The 15,581-nt window shown below is 37.8% G+C and overlaps 1 protein-coding gene across 1 annotated transcript in view; it reads left to right on the top strand.

Annotated features, from left to right (window-relative positions):
* The window catches only part of LRP1B (LDL receptor related protein 1B), a 742,991-nt gene that overhangs the window by 394,119 nt on the left and 333,291 nt on the right, over positions 1-15,581 (top strand). Inside the window, exon 7 of the mRNA XM_075757248.1 lies at positions 3,253-3,415. Coding sequence (XP_075613363.1) covers positions 3,253-3,415 — 163 coding nt within the window. The remainder of the gene's footprint in view (positions 1-3,252; positions 3,416-15,581) is intronic.

Genomic DNA, 15,581 nt, shown 5'->3' with positions numbered 1-15,581 from the left:
AGAATATATATTTTAGAAGTCCCCAGTGCGACCAAAACCTTATCTCTGTGGTATACAGTGCATTCGACTCGTGTGATAACTGGAGAGCCCTTCAAAGCAACTTTACGCATAGATGCTAGTGAAACCATAGAGATTAAAAGTTTGATTCATAAAATCTGTTATCTGCTTGCTAAGTGGATTTTTCATGTAGAATATAATTTTATGGGGGGAGTGGACTTGGACAATTCTTTATAAACTTCTCTTGTGAGAAATTGGATGTATCCAATTCACTGCAGAGGGCATGGCACAAAAAAGACAAAACCCAGACCAGATCAATGGTATCTACAATACACAACGTGTTTGTAAGTGTTAAATGCAAATGTTACTGTGTGTTGAACGTCCAGGTTAATTACTAGATTACAGTGATGTACTGCCCCAGAAGGTCTATTTTTGAGACAAGTGTTCTTTGCATAGTGGGAGATCGCTCCTCCATTTCGTGCAGTAGCTTCTGAAGAATGATGTGAATTAATGTGCCTCTTTTTCTGGAAACGCTGGGATGAAGTCTTTAAGCATAGCATGCTTTGTAATGAGCAGCTTTACAAGGAATGTGCTTGTAAGGAGCCTAACTCTTTCAAATAGCCTGTGCTGCTGGTGCCTCCAGGCCCTTCCCAAAGACAACCCCCTGGGGAAGGGAAATCAGGTAAAGCGATGTTAAGAGCTACCAATGCTTTTTGAAGCCTTTGACACAAAGGTTATGGTGTGAAATTGCTTCTGGATGTCTCACTTTTCTTGGATTGCTGAGCAACCTCAGTTTTAACTATCTGATGCAAATGGTTGTCCCTAATATGACCTTCAATGAATTATCCTTGTTTTCCATACAAAGAATGTGTTTAGTGCCATTTCTTGTGTTACATTAATGAAGAACTAAGGAAAAAATACAGCCCACATTTTATAAATGTGAGTATTGTTATGTTAACAGATCTGATATCTGTGTGTGACATGCCTTTCAGGAACATATCACATTTATGTAAAAACAGGTACTTTTCCCACACGTTAAGAAGAAAACAGTACCCTCCTCTCCTGCTACTTCAGCTTGTTCCTTTTCATCCACTTCCCAATGTATAGCAATCTTCCAGAGCTCTCATTGCAGGAATTTAATTACTAGTTTTGTTTCTAGAAATATTTGAAATTTTTGTAACTTTTTTGTAACTTTTTGAAGTTTTGTAACTTTCATTCTTTATAAATAATGTTTTCAGAATATCTTCTATTACACAGAAGCCTACATTCAACTTTCAAAAGTCTCATTGTATTGGTGAGCCCTAAACCTTTAATTCCATGAATCCAACTTCTGAAAACGGAAAGCAGACACTTTGAAAATGCTTAAACTATTGCCGATTTCCAGAGGGACAGAGTTTTTCTGATATTTTTAAAAGCATGTTTTATAGTTTGTTTTGAACAAGGCAAAAAAATATCCTTTTTCTCCCTATGGTCTAAAATATCTTAATGCTCGCACATGCCTCATAGCGCACCTGACACTGGCCTCCTCTGGAGGTTGGATACTGGACTAAATGGAGCATTTCTTTATTCTGGCTCAGCATATCTTTGTAATAGGAGCTATCAGAAGGGAAGAGGCGTAATATTCACTTTGAATTAAAAGGAAAATGAATAGCACAAGGGGAGAAACCTGAGATTGAAGAGACAGCAGTGAACTGTGTAATGGGATGGCTGAGATGGAATACAGCTGGAAGCTATTCCTGAAATTTTATTGAGTAAATCTTGTTCATGTTACCTGCACTTGGAAGGACAACACGTGGGTCTCCATGTCTATTTTACGTATTTAGCAGATGCATAACTTATAAGCTCTCAGTTATTGTCAAAAACTTAATAACTACAATTTCTTTCTGAATCAGGTTTACTTTGTATTCTCCATGCACCATGTATGTGATGGTAGCAACAGGTTCTTGTTGGAGTGGGGGAAAAAAAATCTCTAAAAATTCAACTTGTGAAGGATGATAGAAATAGAGAAAATTGAAAGTAACAAAAAAAAACCCTACGATGTGAAATGATATTTTATTACATCTGGCTTCTGCCATCGTGAAAGAATTTCAACTTATGTTAGCAGTATTTTGAAACCATTGTAGTATAATGAATATAAATTTTTAAAATAAAAAATCATTGATATTTAACATTGAAACTACTTAACAGGAAATATTGTTATTGAGTTATTCATTTAAGAATAACTAATTCAATCTTACAGGGTGGTATCAATACAGTACTGTCAATGAGAATAGGAAGTGAAGAAATCTTAGTTAAAGTTATATTCTTTGCACTTCTTTATACTTTTGGTTACTGTAACAATAAGACTATGTATGGGCAGGTGGCTTGACTTACAAGAAGAATGCAGGATTTAGAAGACATTTACAAAAAGTGGTTCCAGGATCCCACAAGAAAAAGAACTGACTGGTTTCAAACAGTTGTGTTGGGTAGTTGCGAGGCTACCTTAGTGTCCCGAGAAGGAAAACTCCCAGCATCATTGTTAAGAAACTTCTCTGTAGAAGCATCACGCAGACAGTTGCTTAGTCATTACTTACTGTGGCAGTTGAATCAGAAATCTGGCAGCATCCAGATTTCTCAGAACTACCAAAAAAAAAAAAAAAAAAAAAGAAAATGAATGCATGCATATGCATGTCTGCTATTACGTACAGTGGTTTTAGTCATACATACCTACACACAGTGATTTTGAATTTCTGTAGAGTTTTTATTATCTGGTTTTAGTCCCCTTTAAACATAACTAATGAACTCTTATAAGCATTATCAATGTAGCATCCCCACGGTGTAACAGACCTCCTAGAACAGTAACTTCAGGCCTCGAGTGGCTTCGGAGGCTGCCTTCCCACTGCCATCTGCTGCCCCCTTTCAGACCCCTCTTTCACAGATGCACCATCATTCAGTGAAGTTGCTTCTGAATATACCATAAAAAAAAAAATCACAAGGACAAAATATAAAATATTTATGAGACCTACAAACAAATGTGTATCTTTCATGCCCTTGAAGTTGCAATCAGACTTCTGTACTTAAAAAGGAAAAATTCTCTCCAACCAATATTTGTGTATTGAGAATTGGATTCTCTATTATATACCATACAACACATGTAAAACCAGCTTGAGCTCTTTAACTGAGTAGAGCATCTGCTTGGTGAAGCAGCTAGCAGTTCAATTATTTGTGTTACAATTGCACTTCTGAGCTTTTTATTTCTTTCTTGTTTTTTGGCAGATGTACAGCAAATAGCAATTGACTGGATCACCGGAAATTTTTACTTTGTGGATCATGTCAGTGACAGGATCTTCGTTTGCAACCAGAACGGATCAGTGTGCGTTACCCTCATCGAGCTGGATCTTAATAACCCTAAGGCCATAGCTCTTGACCCAACATCAGGGTAAGATTTTTTATCTGCATTAGGATTTATTTTATATGATGTGTACTTGGCTGTGACTGCATATAGTATATCTGTTCCATTCAGGTGTTTTTAAAAATATTTTTTCATTGCTGTAGGGAGTTAATTGCATAGTTGCTATAACGAAACAGTAACGTGTAATGAACTTGGAGCAAGTAGTTAACTATATTAATTGCAACATGTGTCTTGTAACTTCTCAAAATGGAATTGGAAGTGAAAAAGAATTTTATCCCTACTTGTCATAAGACATTCTTTTGCCTCTGTTTTTTTGTGAATGGTGTTTCTAACTAGAGTATGTGGAAAAGGAACTTTTGAGGGTTTTTTTTTTATACAGTATCCCCTCAGTTGCAGGAATATTGGGAATGGCTTTAACAAGTTTAATTCCACAAAAAAGTAGAAGAATTCTTACTCTGCTTTAAAGGGTCAGCTATAATAGTAAAATTATATTGTAATTGCTTTTCCTCTTCCATAGATACACGCAGAGTCACTTGGAAATAAAGCCTTGCTTAAAATAGAGGGTACTGAAAGTCCTCCGTTCTGTAACAGCCACCAGCTGGGAAAAATTTTCAAGCAAATGATGACATAAAAGCATAACTAAATAGGAATAGGATCAAGTTAATTTAAAAACTAAATTTTGGTGAGAATTTTAGAATGAGGATTTTAGAACAAGGATTTTATTTGGTTTTATTAGTCTGTAAGTAGTTTAGTCTGAAATGCCTGGTGAAATATGTCCTAAACTGCCATAAGCCCCTTCCCAATAAATACAAAAATATTTACTGTAGAACAGCTTGTCATCCATATGTGGACTTTTGTCACTCTTTATTTAAAGCCTGATTGAATGTTAGGATGCATTATCACGATGACTTTAATTCTGACAAGAACAGCTTGCATGTAAAGTTTACAAAGAAGTTTTATAATGTTATTCTTGAATATAGCTGTATTTCTATCTGCAGCAGATGGTAAGCTTGACTTGATCTGACTGCAGAGTTGTTTTAAAAGAAAAATAAAAATTCATGTATAAATTGATTTTCTACAAGTTCTGATCTGCAAGAACTTGAAGCTTTCAGATTTGCCAACAGCAGCCTTTTTTCTATGTGTTTGCTTGTATATTCTTTGCTGGATTTACTAGATGAATTCAAAGCTTGTCATTAGCTAATCTTATCGGTCAGGGATGTAAGAATTGTATCCAACCCTTTGATTCCGTGAGGAGGGGTGGAACGGAAAAAGAGAGACTGGTTTTCCTTCATTTGTTATCTGCTCGCTACAAACCATTCCTATTCAGATAGCTGCCTTTTCCGGCACCATAGATGAGAGTAATAGCGTCTATTTTAGTGCAGATTTCAGGAAAGACCAGGAGTGATGATGATTTTTCACAGTGTGATTCTTCATATAGCAATACCAATTTATTTCATGATGGAAACACTGGGTGGAAAATTTTCTCAAAATACATGTTTTGCATTTCAGCAGTTACTCCTTTACCCTTTTTGTTAGCAACTTTATTAATTATCTGGGTTTTGTTGTTCTTTTAATAGGCTATCTAATATACATTTTAACTGGTAAGTCCCACCTTCTATAGTAGTTGTGCTTGTTTCTGACTGGGTTTTGGTACAGAATGCAAACAGGTGCTCAAAAAACATTCTGGCTGCTTTATTTTTATTTATTTTTTCCTTTCTTTTTACTCTTTCATGCTGGTAGTTGAGATTTATTTCTGTGTTTCCGTGTCAAAGTATTAGCATGGTAATGCTGTCTAGGTAACTTGGTGGTTTTATTTTATTTAAAGAATCACAAGAACATCCATACCAAAAAATGTTGCGAGTCGAACACTGAATGAGTTGCATAAAAGTGCGTATGCAGCACCTTCTGAAGGCAGTTATGTTTATACACTATAAGCACGTAATTATAAATCACATTTTTGGTTTTTTGGTGTTTTTTTTTTTTTTTTTTTTATTTGAATATGAAGCCCAGGCTGTTCTAGGAGGTTTTATCTCCTGTAAGAATTGCGTATTAAGGTATTAAATGTAATTACATTGTTAGGTATTTGCTCCCGTAACATGCATTACGTCATCATATGTTCACTGGCTCCAGCATTCTTCTAAAAGCTGAAGGTGCGCCCGCGCAGAGGAGACTGTTTCCTATGCTAAGGAATTCAGAGCCTGATCACAAGCCTTTAGGTCTGTGATAAACTTCCTGCAGTAGCACAGGGTCAAGCCCTGCTATTTTTACATGCTCACGTCTGTGCTCTTACGCATTTAGTTGTTTTGTGAACCAGAAATTCTGCATTTATCAGTAGAACAACTAAAGCACCGGTTGAAAATTTCTCAATTCCAAACGGTTCCCCTTGCTGCGCTCAAGAATATATTTTGAGTGTGATTAATTTTGCAACTCCGTGCCTGTGAGTTTTGTCAGATGTCTAGTGGTGATGATTCTTCTATGAGCTTACAATGGAACTTGAGGTACTAAGCTGTTTCAAATCGTAGAAGGTACAGAAGAACTTTTGTTATTCTTCTAAAACTGAACTTTAAATTGAGAGAAAGAAAGATTCTGCCATTCAAAAACCTCTTGAGCAAGCAAGTTTGTTTAGTTTCTGATCTAAGTTTGTTTCTGTGGTTTAGGATTTCAGCACTTTTATCAATCTGAACTGTGTTCCATTTGTTGGTTCTTCCAGACTATGCCTAATGGATGCCCTCCTGAAAAATTCTACACACACCCCCAAACAGTGAACTAATAGTTTACCCAGGATTAGGGTTTAGAGGATTTGCAGTACTAATACTCATCTGTTACATCAACTAATTTTCAGTTAAGAGTAGCACAGTCTGAGTACCAGACCTGTGTTAGGGAGGCCACTACCGGGGGAACGGCTGTGTCTCCACTGGTCGCTGTGGGTCCTTCAGAGTCCAGGCCTGTCAGTGAAACATGTCTTGAAGAAAAAGATAGAACAACAAAGCCAGTAGGAAATAAAGTGGAAATCAGAAACAAGAGAGGGAGAATAAATTGTTTTGCAATAATATATTATCTGTCTACTTTGAAGTAAGATGTTTGGCTCTGTATGTCTGCAGTTCATAGTTTTGATAAATTTTAATATGGGACTTCTTTTCTTCACTGTTCAAGAAACAGAAGCTATTAGTTCTCCTGGTCCTTGAAACTGGTGTAAAACTCATGATGGTGCTGAGGACTGTCCCATGAAACAAATATGCGCTGCGATAGAATGATTTTGTCTCTAGCTAAGGTCTTCAGGGTAGGTCTGCTGTACTCGTGGGGAATGACTTTTTAAAGGAGTCCAGCTAGTTTGGCAATCAGCTTGCACGTTCATGAGACTTTGATCACCGTACATACATGATAGGGAGGGTGATACATTTAAAACTCACAAGAGGAGCAATCAGAGTTAGATTGTCTCCCGGCTCTGCCACCAACCAGCTAAATGTCAATAGACAAGGTAATTTTTTTTTTTTTTTTTTAATGTCTCAGTATCTCCTTGTGTTTAATAGGGAGCATAAAATGCATGTTAAGTTGCCTGACATGTAGATGCATTCAAGAACAGTAGGAATTAATATTGTAGAATGCACTGCTAACTGTGTACATCTACATATTTATACTGTAATATGTATACTTAATTAACTCCAGTGTTCAAGGTAAATTGTTGGCTTCCACTGCACGACAGTGGCATTGGAGACTGTATAGCGACATTTTACAAGGGAAAAATGCTTTGGAGTAGGGAGATACTGCAGTTCCCTCCCAACAGGAGCACTTGAAATGTTCAGTCCTGATTGTACTGCTTAGGCGTCTACCATACATGGAGTAATATAAATATCAGAAGGTCTTAATTTCTCCTTGGACCCATTTTCCAGTTTCTTTGGGAATGCCAGGAAATGGGGAAAGGCAGGAATAGCAGGTAGGGCTGTTGGCTCAGGACTGCGCTCGGTTCCAGTAATGTGTGACTTGTAATGATGGCTCTGATGCTATTTGGGATGCCGTCCATAATTTTCTACTATATTCCGTAGGCTTATGGAAAAAGATGAATTTTAAGGAGAGCATTTGAAATGCAGAGGGTATAGATCTAGCACCCACTTGCAAAACTGTTCCAAACCTAAGGAGATGTGTAGAGAAAGGGCGCGTAGGGTGAGACTACAAGGAGGATGTGCAGAGCAAAGCTGGCGTGTGGGAGGATGCGCGGAGCAGAGTGTAGAGAAGTACTGGGAGTGAGGAATTGGGTTAGACACCTCCTACGTGAATCACTGTAAAGGCAAGGCGTTCTGGAGGGGGAGAAGAGGAGGAGGGAGGGGAGAACTGGAGAGGATGCCCAATTAGAGGCTGAAGTAATTGAAATCGGGGCTTGTAACTACCATTTAAAAATTGTATTAGTAACAATGGGGAGAAAAGACTTACTGCTAAAGAGATTTGTAAAAGGAGCAAGCTCACACTTTAATACTGCAACAGTGTGTGTCATGTAAATATTTGAATAAATCTTTTAATCGGCTTTTCCTTCTGCCATGTTGTAGAAATAAAAAAACCCCACAAGATCTGCTTATTTCTTTCACACAACATTTGTAAATGCATACAGGAGGAGATTGTGATATGATGATGTTAGAAGCACAACATCTATTAATGTGTTATGGTGTTATGTACCATTTCTTGGTAATGTTAATAAGTCAGGAAAGAAAAGAAAACAGCAACTGCACAACAGCAAAAAATAAATTACTCTACTGCAATTTAAGTCACAAAGATGAACAAGGGACACAAGGGAAGAATTAATAGCTTAAGTTTTCCCCTTCCTCATCTCAGAAATTTGTTCTGAGGGGAAAAAAAAAAAAAAAAAATTCCATGAACAACTTCTTTGATTTTAAGCACATATTATATATAGAATATATATAACAATTAATAATAATAATACATGATGAAGTTCTTGAAACACAGTTGGGAAATTTGCTTCAGTCTAAAATTTCAGAAAACAGGAGAAAGCAAGGGGAAGGATGGCATTTTGAAACACAGCCTTCTGTGTAAGGACAGACTTGAGCAGCATCCTTAAAATATTGTATTTAAGAGAAAATCCCAACAGCCCATTGTTTCTGCCCTTTGAAGTTTTTCTTTTTACTTGTATTCCATTTCTGAAATAATTCTGGTAGGCATAAGAAGAAGTTGGAGGTTGGTCACGTGAACCCTGTCATCGTCCAGAGCAATTAGTTGCTGTTGCATGTATTCTTCATTAAGCCGTGTATGATTATCCTCCTGGGATGTTTGTGTTTATTGGACAGACTGAAATGTAATGTAAAGTCCACTGAGCAGTTCACACTAAAAAGCCAAGGGAATGGGAAAGGTTTTACACATCATAGAATCAAGTTTTCCTTGCTGGAGAGCTGTGCACAGGAGACAGTGCCTGGGGGATGGAAAACACATGGCGGAGGATGGAAAACAACCTTTAAGAGGTCAAAGGGATTTTTTTTTTTTTTTTTTCGCCCCTGTGAAGATCTAAATACAAAGAGTTTGGGGCTGACAATTCAACCTGTTTGGCAGCATGGGAAGCCTTGTAAACCAGAAAGAGCTATCCTACTTGGGGGGATCTTAGGAAAAAAGCAAAGAGAAACTTCTGCATGGGTAAAGTCTTTGGTGGAGCATCTGACTAGATGAAGCCTGAGGCTAACACTGAAATCCTGTCTTACAAAACCTGCAATAGCCAGAAAAGAGCAAGTCAGCTGGTAAGGAGGTGGAGAGACACCTTTCTGAGTCAAATTTACTGAAAGTAATTTAATTTTTCTTCATTTCTGTATCTATATCTTCAGAAACCAAACAAATCATAAATGCGCTATATTTTAGACATGATGAGTAGTGTTTGCATTTACCTTTTATTTGCCTTGAGTTAAGCACAATATAAGAAAAATGGATGGATAACAAAACATGCTTGCAGGGTAAAGCAGGGTCCTGGGGTGCACCAGGAGGCATTTCGGCTTCGGGCATTCAGAGGGCAAGGGAGCAGGTGCCACTCTGGGACCCAGCGAGGAGGAGGAGACCCGGCACCCGGGGTGCTGGGTGGCACTGCCGGCACGGTGGCCCGTAGCCACAGCCTGGGCTGTGCATTGCAAGAGGCCTTACTGAGAGTATTACAAGTATCTTTACTTTAAACCCCTACTTTTTTTTTTTCTTTTTTTTCTTTTTTTTTTTTTCTTCCCATTAGAAATACTTTGATTTGAATAATTTCTCCTGTTTAGCCTGACTAGTGAAGGGGGTCCCTATGTCTGGGCTGCAGGGGGACATATCACAGATTCACACACTGGCAGGGGTTGGCAGGGACCTCTGGAGATCATCCAGTCCAACCTCCCTGCTAGAGCAGGATCACCCCAAGCAGGTTGCACAGGATCGCGTCCAGGCGGGTTTTGAATGTCTCCAGAGAAGGAGACTCCACAACCTCTCTGGGCAGCCTGTCCCAGTGCTCGATCACCCGCAGAGGGAAGAAGTTTTTCCACATGGTCAGGTGGAAATTCCTGTGTTCCAGTTTGTGCCCGTTGCCCCTTGTCCTGTCGCTGGGCACCACTGAGAAGAGTCTGGCCCCTTCCTCTAGACATCCACCCTATAGATATTTGTAAGTATTGATCAGATCCCCTCTCAGTCTTCTCTTCTCCAGGCTGAACAGCCCCAGCTCTCTCAGCCTTCCCTCAGACAAGAGATGCTCCAGTCCCCCAGTCATCTTTGTAGCCCTCCGCTGGACTCTCTCCAGCAGTTCCCTGTCTGTCTTGAACTGGGGAGCCCAGAACTGGACACAGCACTCCAGATGTGGCCTCACCAGGGCAGAGTAGAGGGGGAGGATAACCTCCCTCGACCTGCTGGCCATGCTCTTCTTAATGCACCCAGGACACCATTGGCCTTCTGGGCCAGGAGGGCACGCTGCTGGTCATGGAGACATGGCTTTTTGCTTCTCGCCTGTTCTTGATAGTAGCTGGAGACGGCGTGATGCCCCAGGGGTGGCTCAAGTAGGCAGAGAGAAAGAAAAAAGTCTTCAGCCTGACCTGGCAGAATGCCCTGACAGCGCAATAAATGACAATTGGATTTTGAGTGATTTCTTGGACGAGGAAAAGGGAGAGAAAGTTGAGAAATTTGTTATCAATGAGATCAAGTTTCTTACAGGGGAGGAAGACAGCAGGAATTCAAAACGCAGGGGAGGTCAAACCAGTATATATTTTTCTTTATTTGCTTCATTGTTATTTAGACAGGGGAGTCTTTCAGGATAAAAATAAAACATCTACACTTATTGTCTGCTGCCTTTTTTATTCTCTTTTTTACTCTCTTGTCTCTGAGCTTTATAGCAGTCACAAGGCTTGGGAGAGATCTCTGAGTCTTAAAACTTTTTTTTTTTTTTTTTTCTTCTCTCAGATTAGTCACCATTTTATACTGATCAAAGAGGAGTGTTATAATCATTAAAGCTCACTTTTAAACAGCAAAATCATTAGTATTTTAATAACATGCCATTATTAAAAGAGCTCAGTTCCTTTTCTTGTCACAAAGCAGTTTCAAAGAACTGTAAGATACATATAAGACACATTAACTTCTAGAAAGTTTTAAAGGTGACCTGAAAAAGAATCCTTTTCATAAAAAAAACCAACAAAAGCCCCCCAAAAAACTTTATAATAACTAATGGTAATATTAATGTTTTCATTAAGAATTTAGACTTTATTGCTCATCATCCCCCTCCACAGTGTCTTTCAGGCTGTGAACATTTGGAAATGGTATAATAGTGGAGCCAAAACATCTGAGAGGAGGAAAGATATTTAATCAGCCAAAAAAAAAAAAAAATCTTTTAGAATTGTGTTTATGTTTGTTTCCATCTATTTAGCTCAAATTCTTGCTAAGCATTTAGGAAAAAAAGATTATTTTGTGTTTGTGTGTCTGATCTCAGGTTTTCAGAAAACAACTTCCAGTTCTGTGCTATTCCGTCTTTCAATTTTAATTCTTGCTAATTAAACTGAGGCATGAAACTCTGTCATCTTTACATCTCCCCCTAGACCTAATCTCCTTTGACACTTTATTTCTTGTGCAGCAGCACAGATCTGCTCACTAGGCAACCTTGCTGCTGCTGCTGCTGCTCTTAACAAAAAGGAACTAGGGGTAACTTCATCTGCTATCTTTCCCAAAGTAACACGATGTGAGTTTGCATGTGCCAACAGAAAATAGAAAAAAAAAAATGTTTTTTCTTCAATAAACTAAAAAATATTTGGATGTATGAACATAGAAAGATACAAGTTTGTGTGAAGAAGTCGGCTAATACAGCTGCGTTAGTGTTCACACAGTCACTGACAAAACCGAAGGAATCACTATCTCAAGCACGTTACATAGCCGCATGAAAAGGGAACTCATTAGCAACATCAGGTTATAGAGGTGGATCAAACTGACTACTTTAATCAAGACAATAAAAATAAAACAACATGAACAGGTTTGGTACAGGCATGTTTTCAAGTCATTACAGGAGTGCATTTGCTGTTGTGCATAACTTTTTATTAATCAAACATTACTGAAATTAATACTAGATGAGTACAATTAATATCCAATCTTGTATATATATCAGAAGATGTAATGTGCTGGGTGCCCAAACCAGGTTGCATTCAGAGATAAACAGGTACTAACAACAATGATAATTTGTGAGTGCTGAAGAATGGGTTTTCCCCCAGTTATCACAAAACTTAATGAAAGAGATGGCACAGTGAACACTGGCAGTGTTATTAGAATTACTTACTGATGTTCCAAGCGATGGTATTATCTAATAGTACTACTGTCCGGAGAATAAAAAGCTAGCTAGTATAAAACTGATGAAACATCTGTTGTAACATGAACTTTTGCAGCATGTGCCTGGTAATAGATTTCATAGCTATGTTGCTACTAGTAGGAAGTATATTTCAGTATTATCAATAGTTATGGAAAAAAATTCAATGGAAATATGATGCTTCAATAGATGACCTTTTTAAAAACCACCAATGAAATCACAAAATAGCTGTAGTTTGTCATATATTTGCAAAAAATAAAATAGCTTATAAGTCAGTATAAGTTTTTTCACTTAACAAAAGCTCAACTTTGAGGTAGTTGGTCCAGAGGACCATGAAGGGAGCATCACTCCTCCCTCACTTGCTCAGGTTCCCTGGAACCCACCTGAAGAACTCAGATGTCATCTGACTCATGTCTTTGGTACCTAAACCTGCTTTTTTATGGGGCGTCCCTGATGCTTTTGGTTACTAACCAGTGGAACCGTCTCAACAAACCAAGCTGAACACACAAACTTCAACAACACTAATAAAACTCCGTGAGTATGACTGCTTGGGGCAGTTCACAGCTGATGCAATACATGTCCTCCCACTTTTGTTTTACACTGCCTCTATGTAATTAGTGTAGTTACTGTTATCCCTGTCCTCAAATCCCTGTCCTTCAGTCCTTAGCTAATTAAGCTCCTGATCAAAATGCTCATCTTTTACCAAAATGACTATGCATCTATGAATTAGAATTTGTTACTTGTGAAGGAGATGGAAAATGGGCATGTTATTCTGCCTGGTATGGAAATCTTGAAGTACTTTTTTTTTTTTTTTTTTTTTTTTTTTTTTTAATAACTGAAATGTCCAGGCAAAAGCTACATGATTTAAATCACCCTATCCATGATTTTCTTCAAGATGAAAGCAATTAAGCTAGAGAGAGTTGAGGCCACTTTGTTTCTGAATGAGAATATAAATGGGAGTTTAAGGCTCTATAATGCACGTACATTATGTTCATCTCCATCTGAATTCTCTTTTTTTCATTTTATTTTATTACCTGATTGTCTTATTATCTAACCAGCTTCTGTAAGGTCATTTATGTTGAAGACGGGTTCTGATGTGAATTAGAGCACTGCGTGAGTGGAAGCACAGACATATATCTCAAAAAAATAACTGTTTTGGACCCCTCTTTTTTTAACTTATACTTGCATTATCATGGTCTTAGAGTGTGTGTATGTGTATGTGTGTGTACATATATATATATTTAGAGTGAGAGACTTTTAAGATTTTTTTTTATAAAATGAACAAAATTGAATTAATCCGAAAAAACAGTTCATATGTTTAACACAGATTCTATATTATGTTACCAAGTTCCCCAAATCTTTTTTCCTAGTGATGACCACACATTTCTTATGTTGCTTTTACACCAGTCTTTGTATTGTAGCAGTAGAAAATTCCATGAATCACAGGTTTTCTAATAAGCTATTGTCATGCCCTTCATCTCCTTCCTCGCTGACGATAAATCACTGCCTGTGTACATGCAGAGTTTGAAGTATAAAACTATTGGTGTTACTCTTCTTCTGGGTTAACCAGAACTACCCAAATTCACAAAAATGATGAAACCCATTCAGTTAATTAATCAGCAGCACGATGATATCATCCTGATAGAAACTGCTGTTCTCTCGGCACTGCTTACAGGGATAGTTAGTTTTTCATATGGTTTTTTTTTCCAAATTTTGTTTTCCTGAGGTTTCCTGCATGTCAGTGCCCTCATTGCTATGCTCAGCACTGTGAACATGCCTTGCTAAAGCTCAGCTGAAATGTGACCCCTTTTGGTGGAAGATACAGGAAACCTGGAGGAAATCTGGAGATAATAATAAGAAATAAAAGATGTAAAAAGAAGAATTAAAAATGGCCTGTGTAAAACTTGCAGGAGCCATGGTAATTTAATCTAGAAAAGAGAAGGTTGAGAAAATCCATAACTATTCTCTATAAAAGACTGGTTAAATAGAAAGGTGGTTTATTATTCTCCTTGCTAAAGAAAGGACAGGAAAAAAAAAAAATAATTAGCAGAGACTTTGATAGATACAGGAAAAATTTACAAGGCTGAGGAGACGTTAGCATATGACTCCTGTAAAAGTTGTAATCTCTGTCGTTAGGGACGCTGAGGACTGTGTCTGTCTGGCAGGGATATTCTAGCCTTGTGTTACACTTCCTCAGTACAGGAGGCTGTATATGTGTACGTGTCTCTAAGCTTGTAATGTCAAAGAATGGGATCCTTGAAGAATATATGTGAATAAATGTATTTACTAACATTTCAGTGTTGCTATTGTAAAAAGTACAGCTGAAACATTACCAAGCTAATGATTTGTTTTACTTCCCCACCTAAAGGGATTGGAGAGCTTTTAAGCAAAAAGGGTCAAAAATTAGATTTTAGGGTTTGTTTTTTCCTTTTCTTTTAGAGGTGGTAGGATTTGCTACAAATGAAACTGAAAATTGGTTTTTTAAAGGATTTTGATACCAGAATAAAAAATGCACAATGGAATATCTGCAAAAGTTCCTGTCCGTGACCTGCATCCTTCCCTCTTAAGAACTGCTTTGATTTTAACAGAGACAGCGATTGAATTGTAAGTTTAAAAGTCGTATTTAGTTTTTCATCCATAAAGCAGCGTGAGCAGTTTTCTCCTATTGTGGTTGAGAAGGTTGATTCCTGCGTTGTGTAGGAGGTTATGGACAATGTGGGCGATGAGTGGATTTTCTTTCAAGATGAGTGTTTCCAAGGTATTGACAAAATTTCTCTTTCTCCTGCTTGATCAGTTACGTAGCCGTTAAATAAGTTGCCTAAAGTTATCTATCGAAATACACAACTGTGTCAACCCACACTGGAAGGAGAATCAATCGCTGCTTTCCCATATTGAAAACTATAACGAAATAACTAAAGTTCTTGCTTTCTTTAGTTTGGGACATGAATACGCTCTACTGCTCGAAAGGGTTTTTTGGCTTTAAGTTTGCTCATTACCAGTTACCTTGAGTTAGTTAATTCATTTTAAGAGATAACACAAGCACACATACACACACACAAGTGTTGTCCAGACTTGCAGTTGGCCTCAGACTTGGGGTTTCTCAGCTACAGATTTTATAAGTTTGGACAGTGTCCAGACTGGCACTTGAAAACATGTTTGCCTCAAGGTAATTAGCTCGGTGAAGACGCAAACTTTTCATATAGACAAGCCTAGAAGAAGGCCACAAAGAAACGAGTGGTCTCATTGACTCTGCTTCAGCTTGATTTTGATCATTTTTATTCATTAGGATTTGACAGCAAATCTACAACCCCCCAAACCAAAATACTCGGGGATTTATATTTAACAGAGTTTAAATGAGCACATTATATTAATAGTTGGATATTTGAAAATCACTGCCTTTTCTAC

The sequence above is a fragment of the Balearica regulorum genome, chromosome 6 (genome assembly GCF_011004875.1).
Source record: "Balearica regulorum gibbericeps isolate bBalReg1 chromosome 6, bBalReg1.pri, whole genome shotgun sequence".
In the NCBI taxonomy this organism is placed as follows: Eukaryota; Metazoa; Chordata; class Aves; order Gruiformes; family Gruidae; genus Balearica; species Balearica regulorum.
The sequence above is the reverse complement of the archived record's forward strand: the minus strand, read 5'-3'. Positions and strand labels throughout refer to the sequence as shown.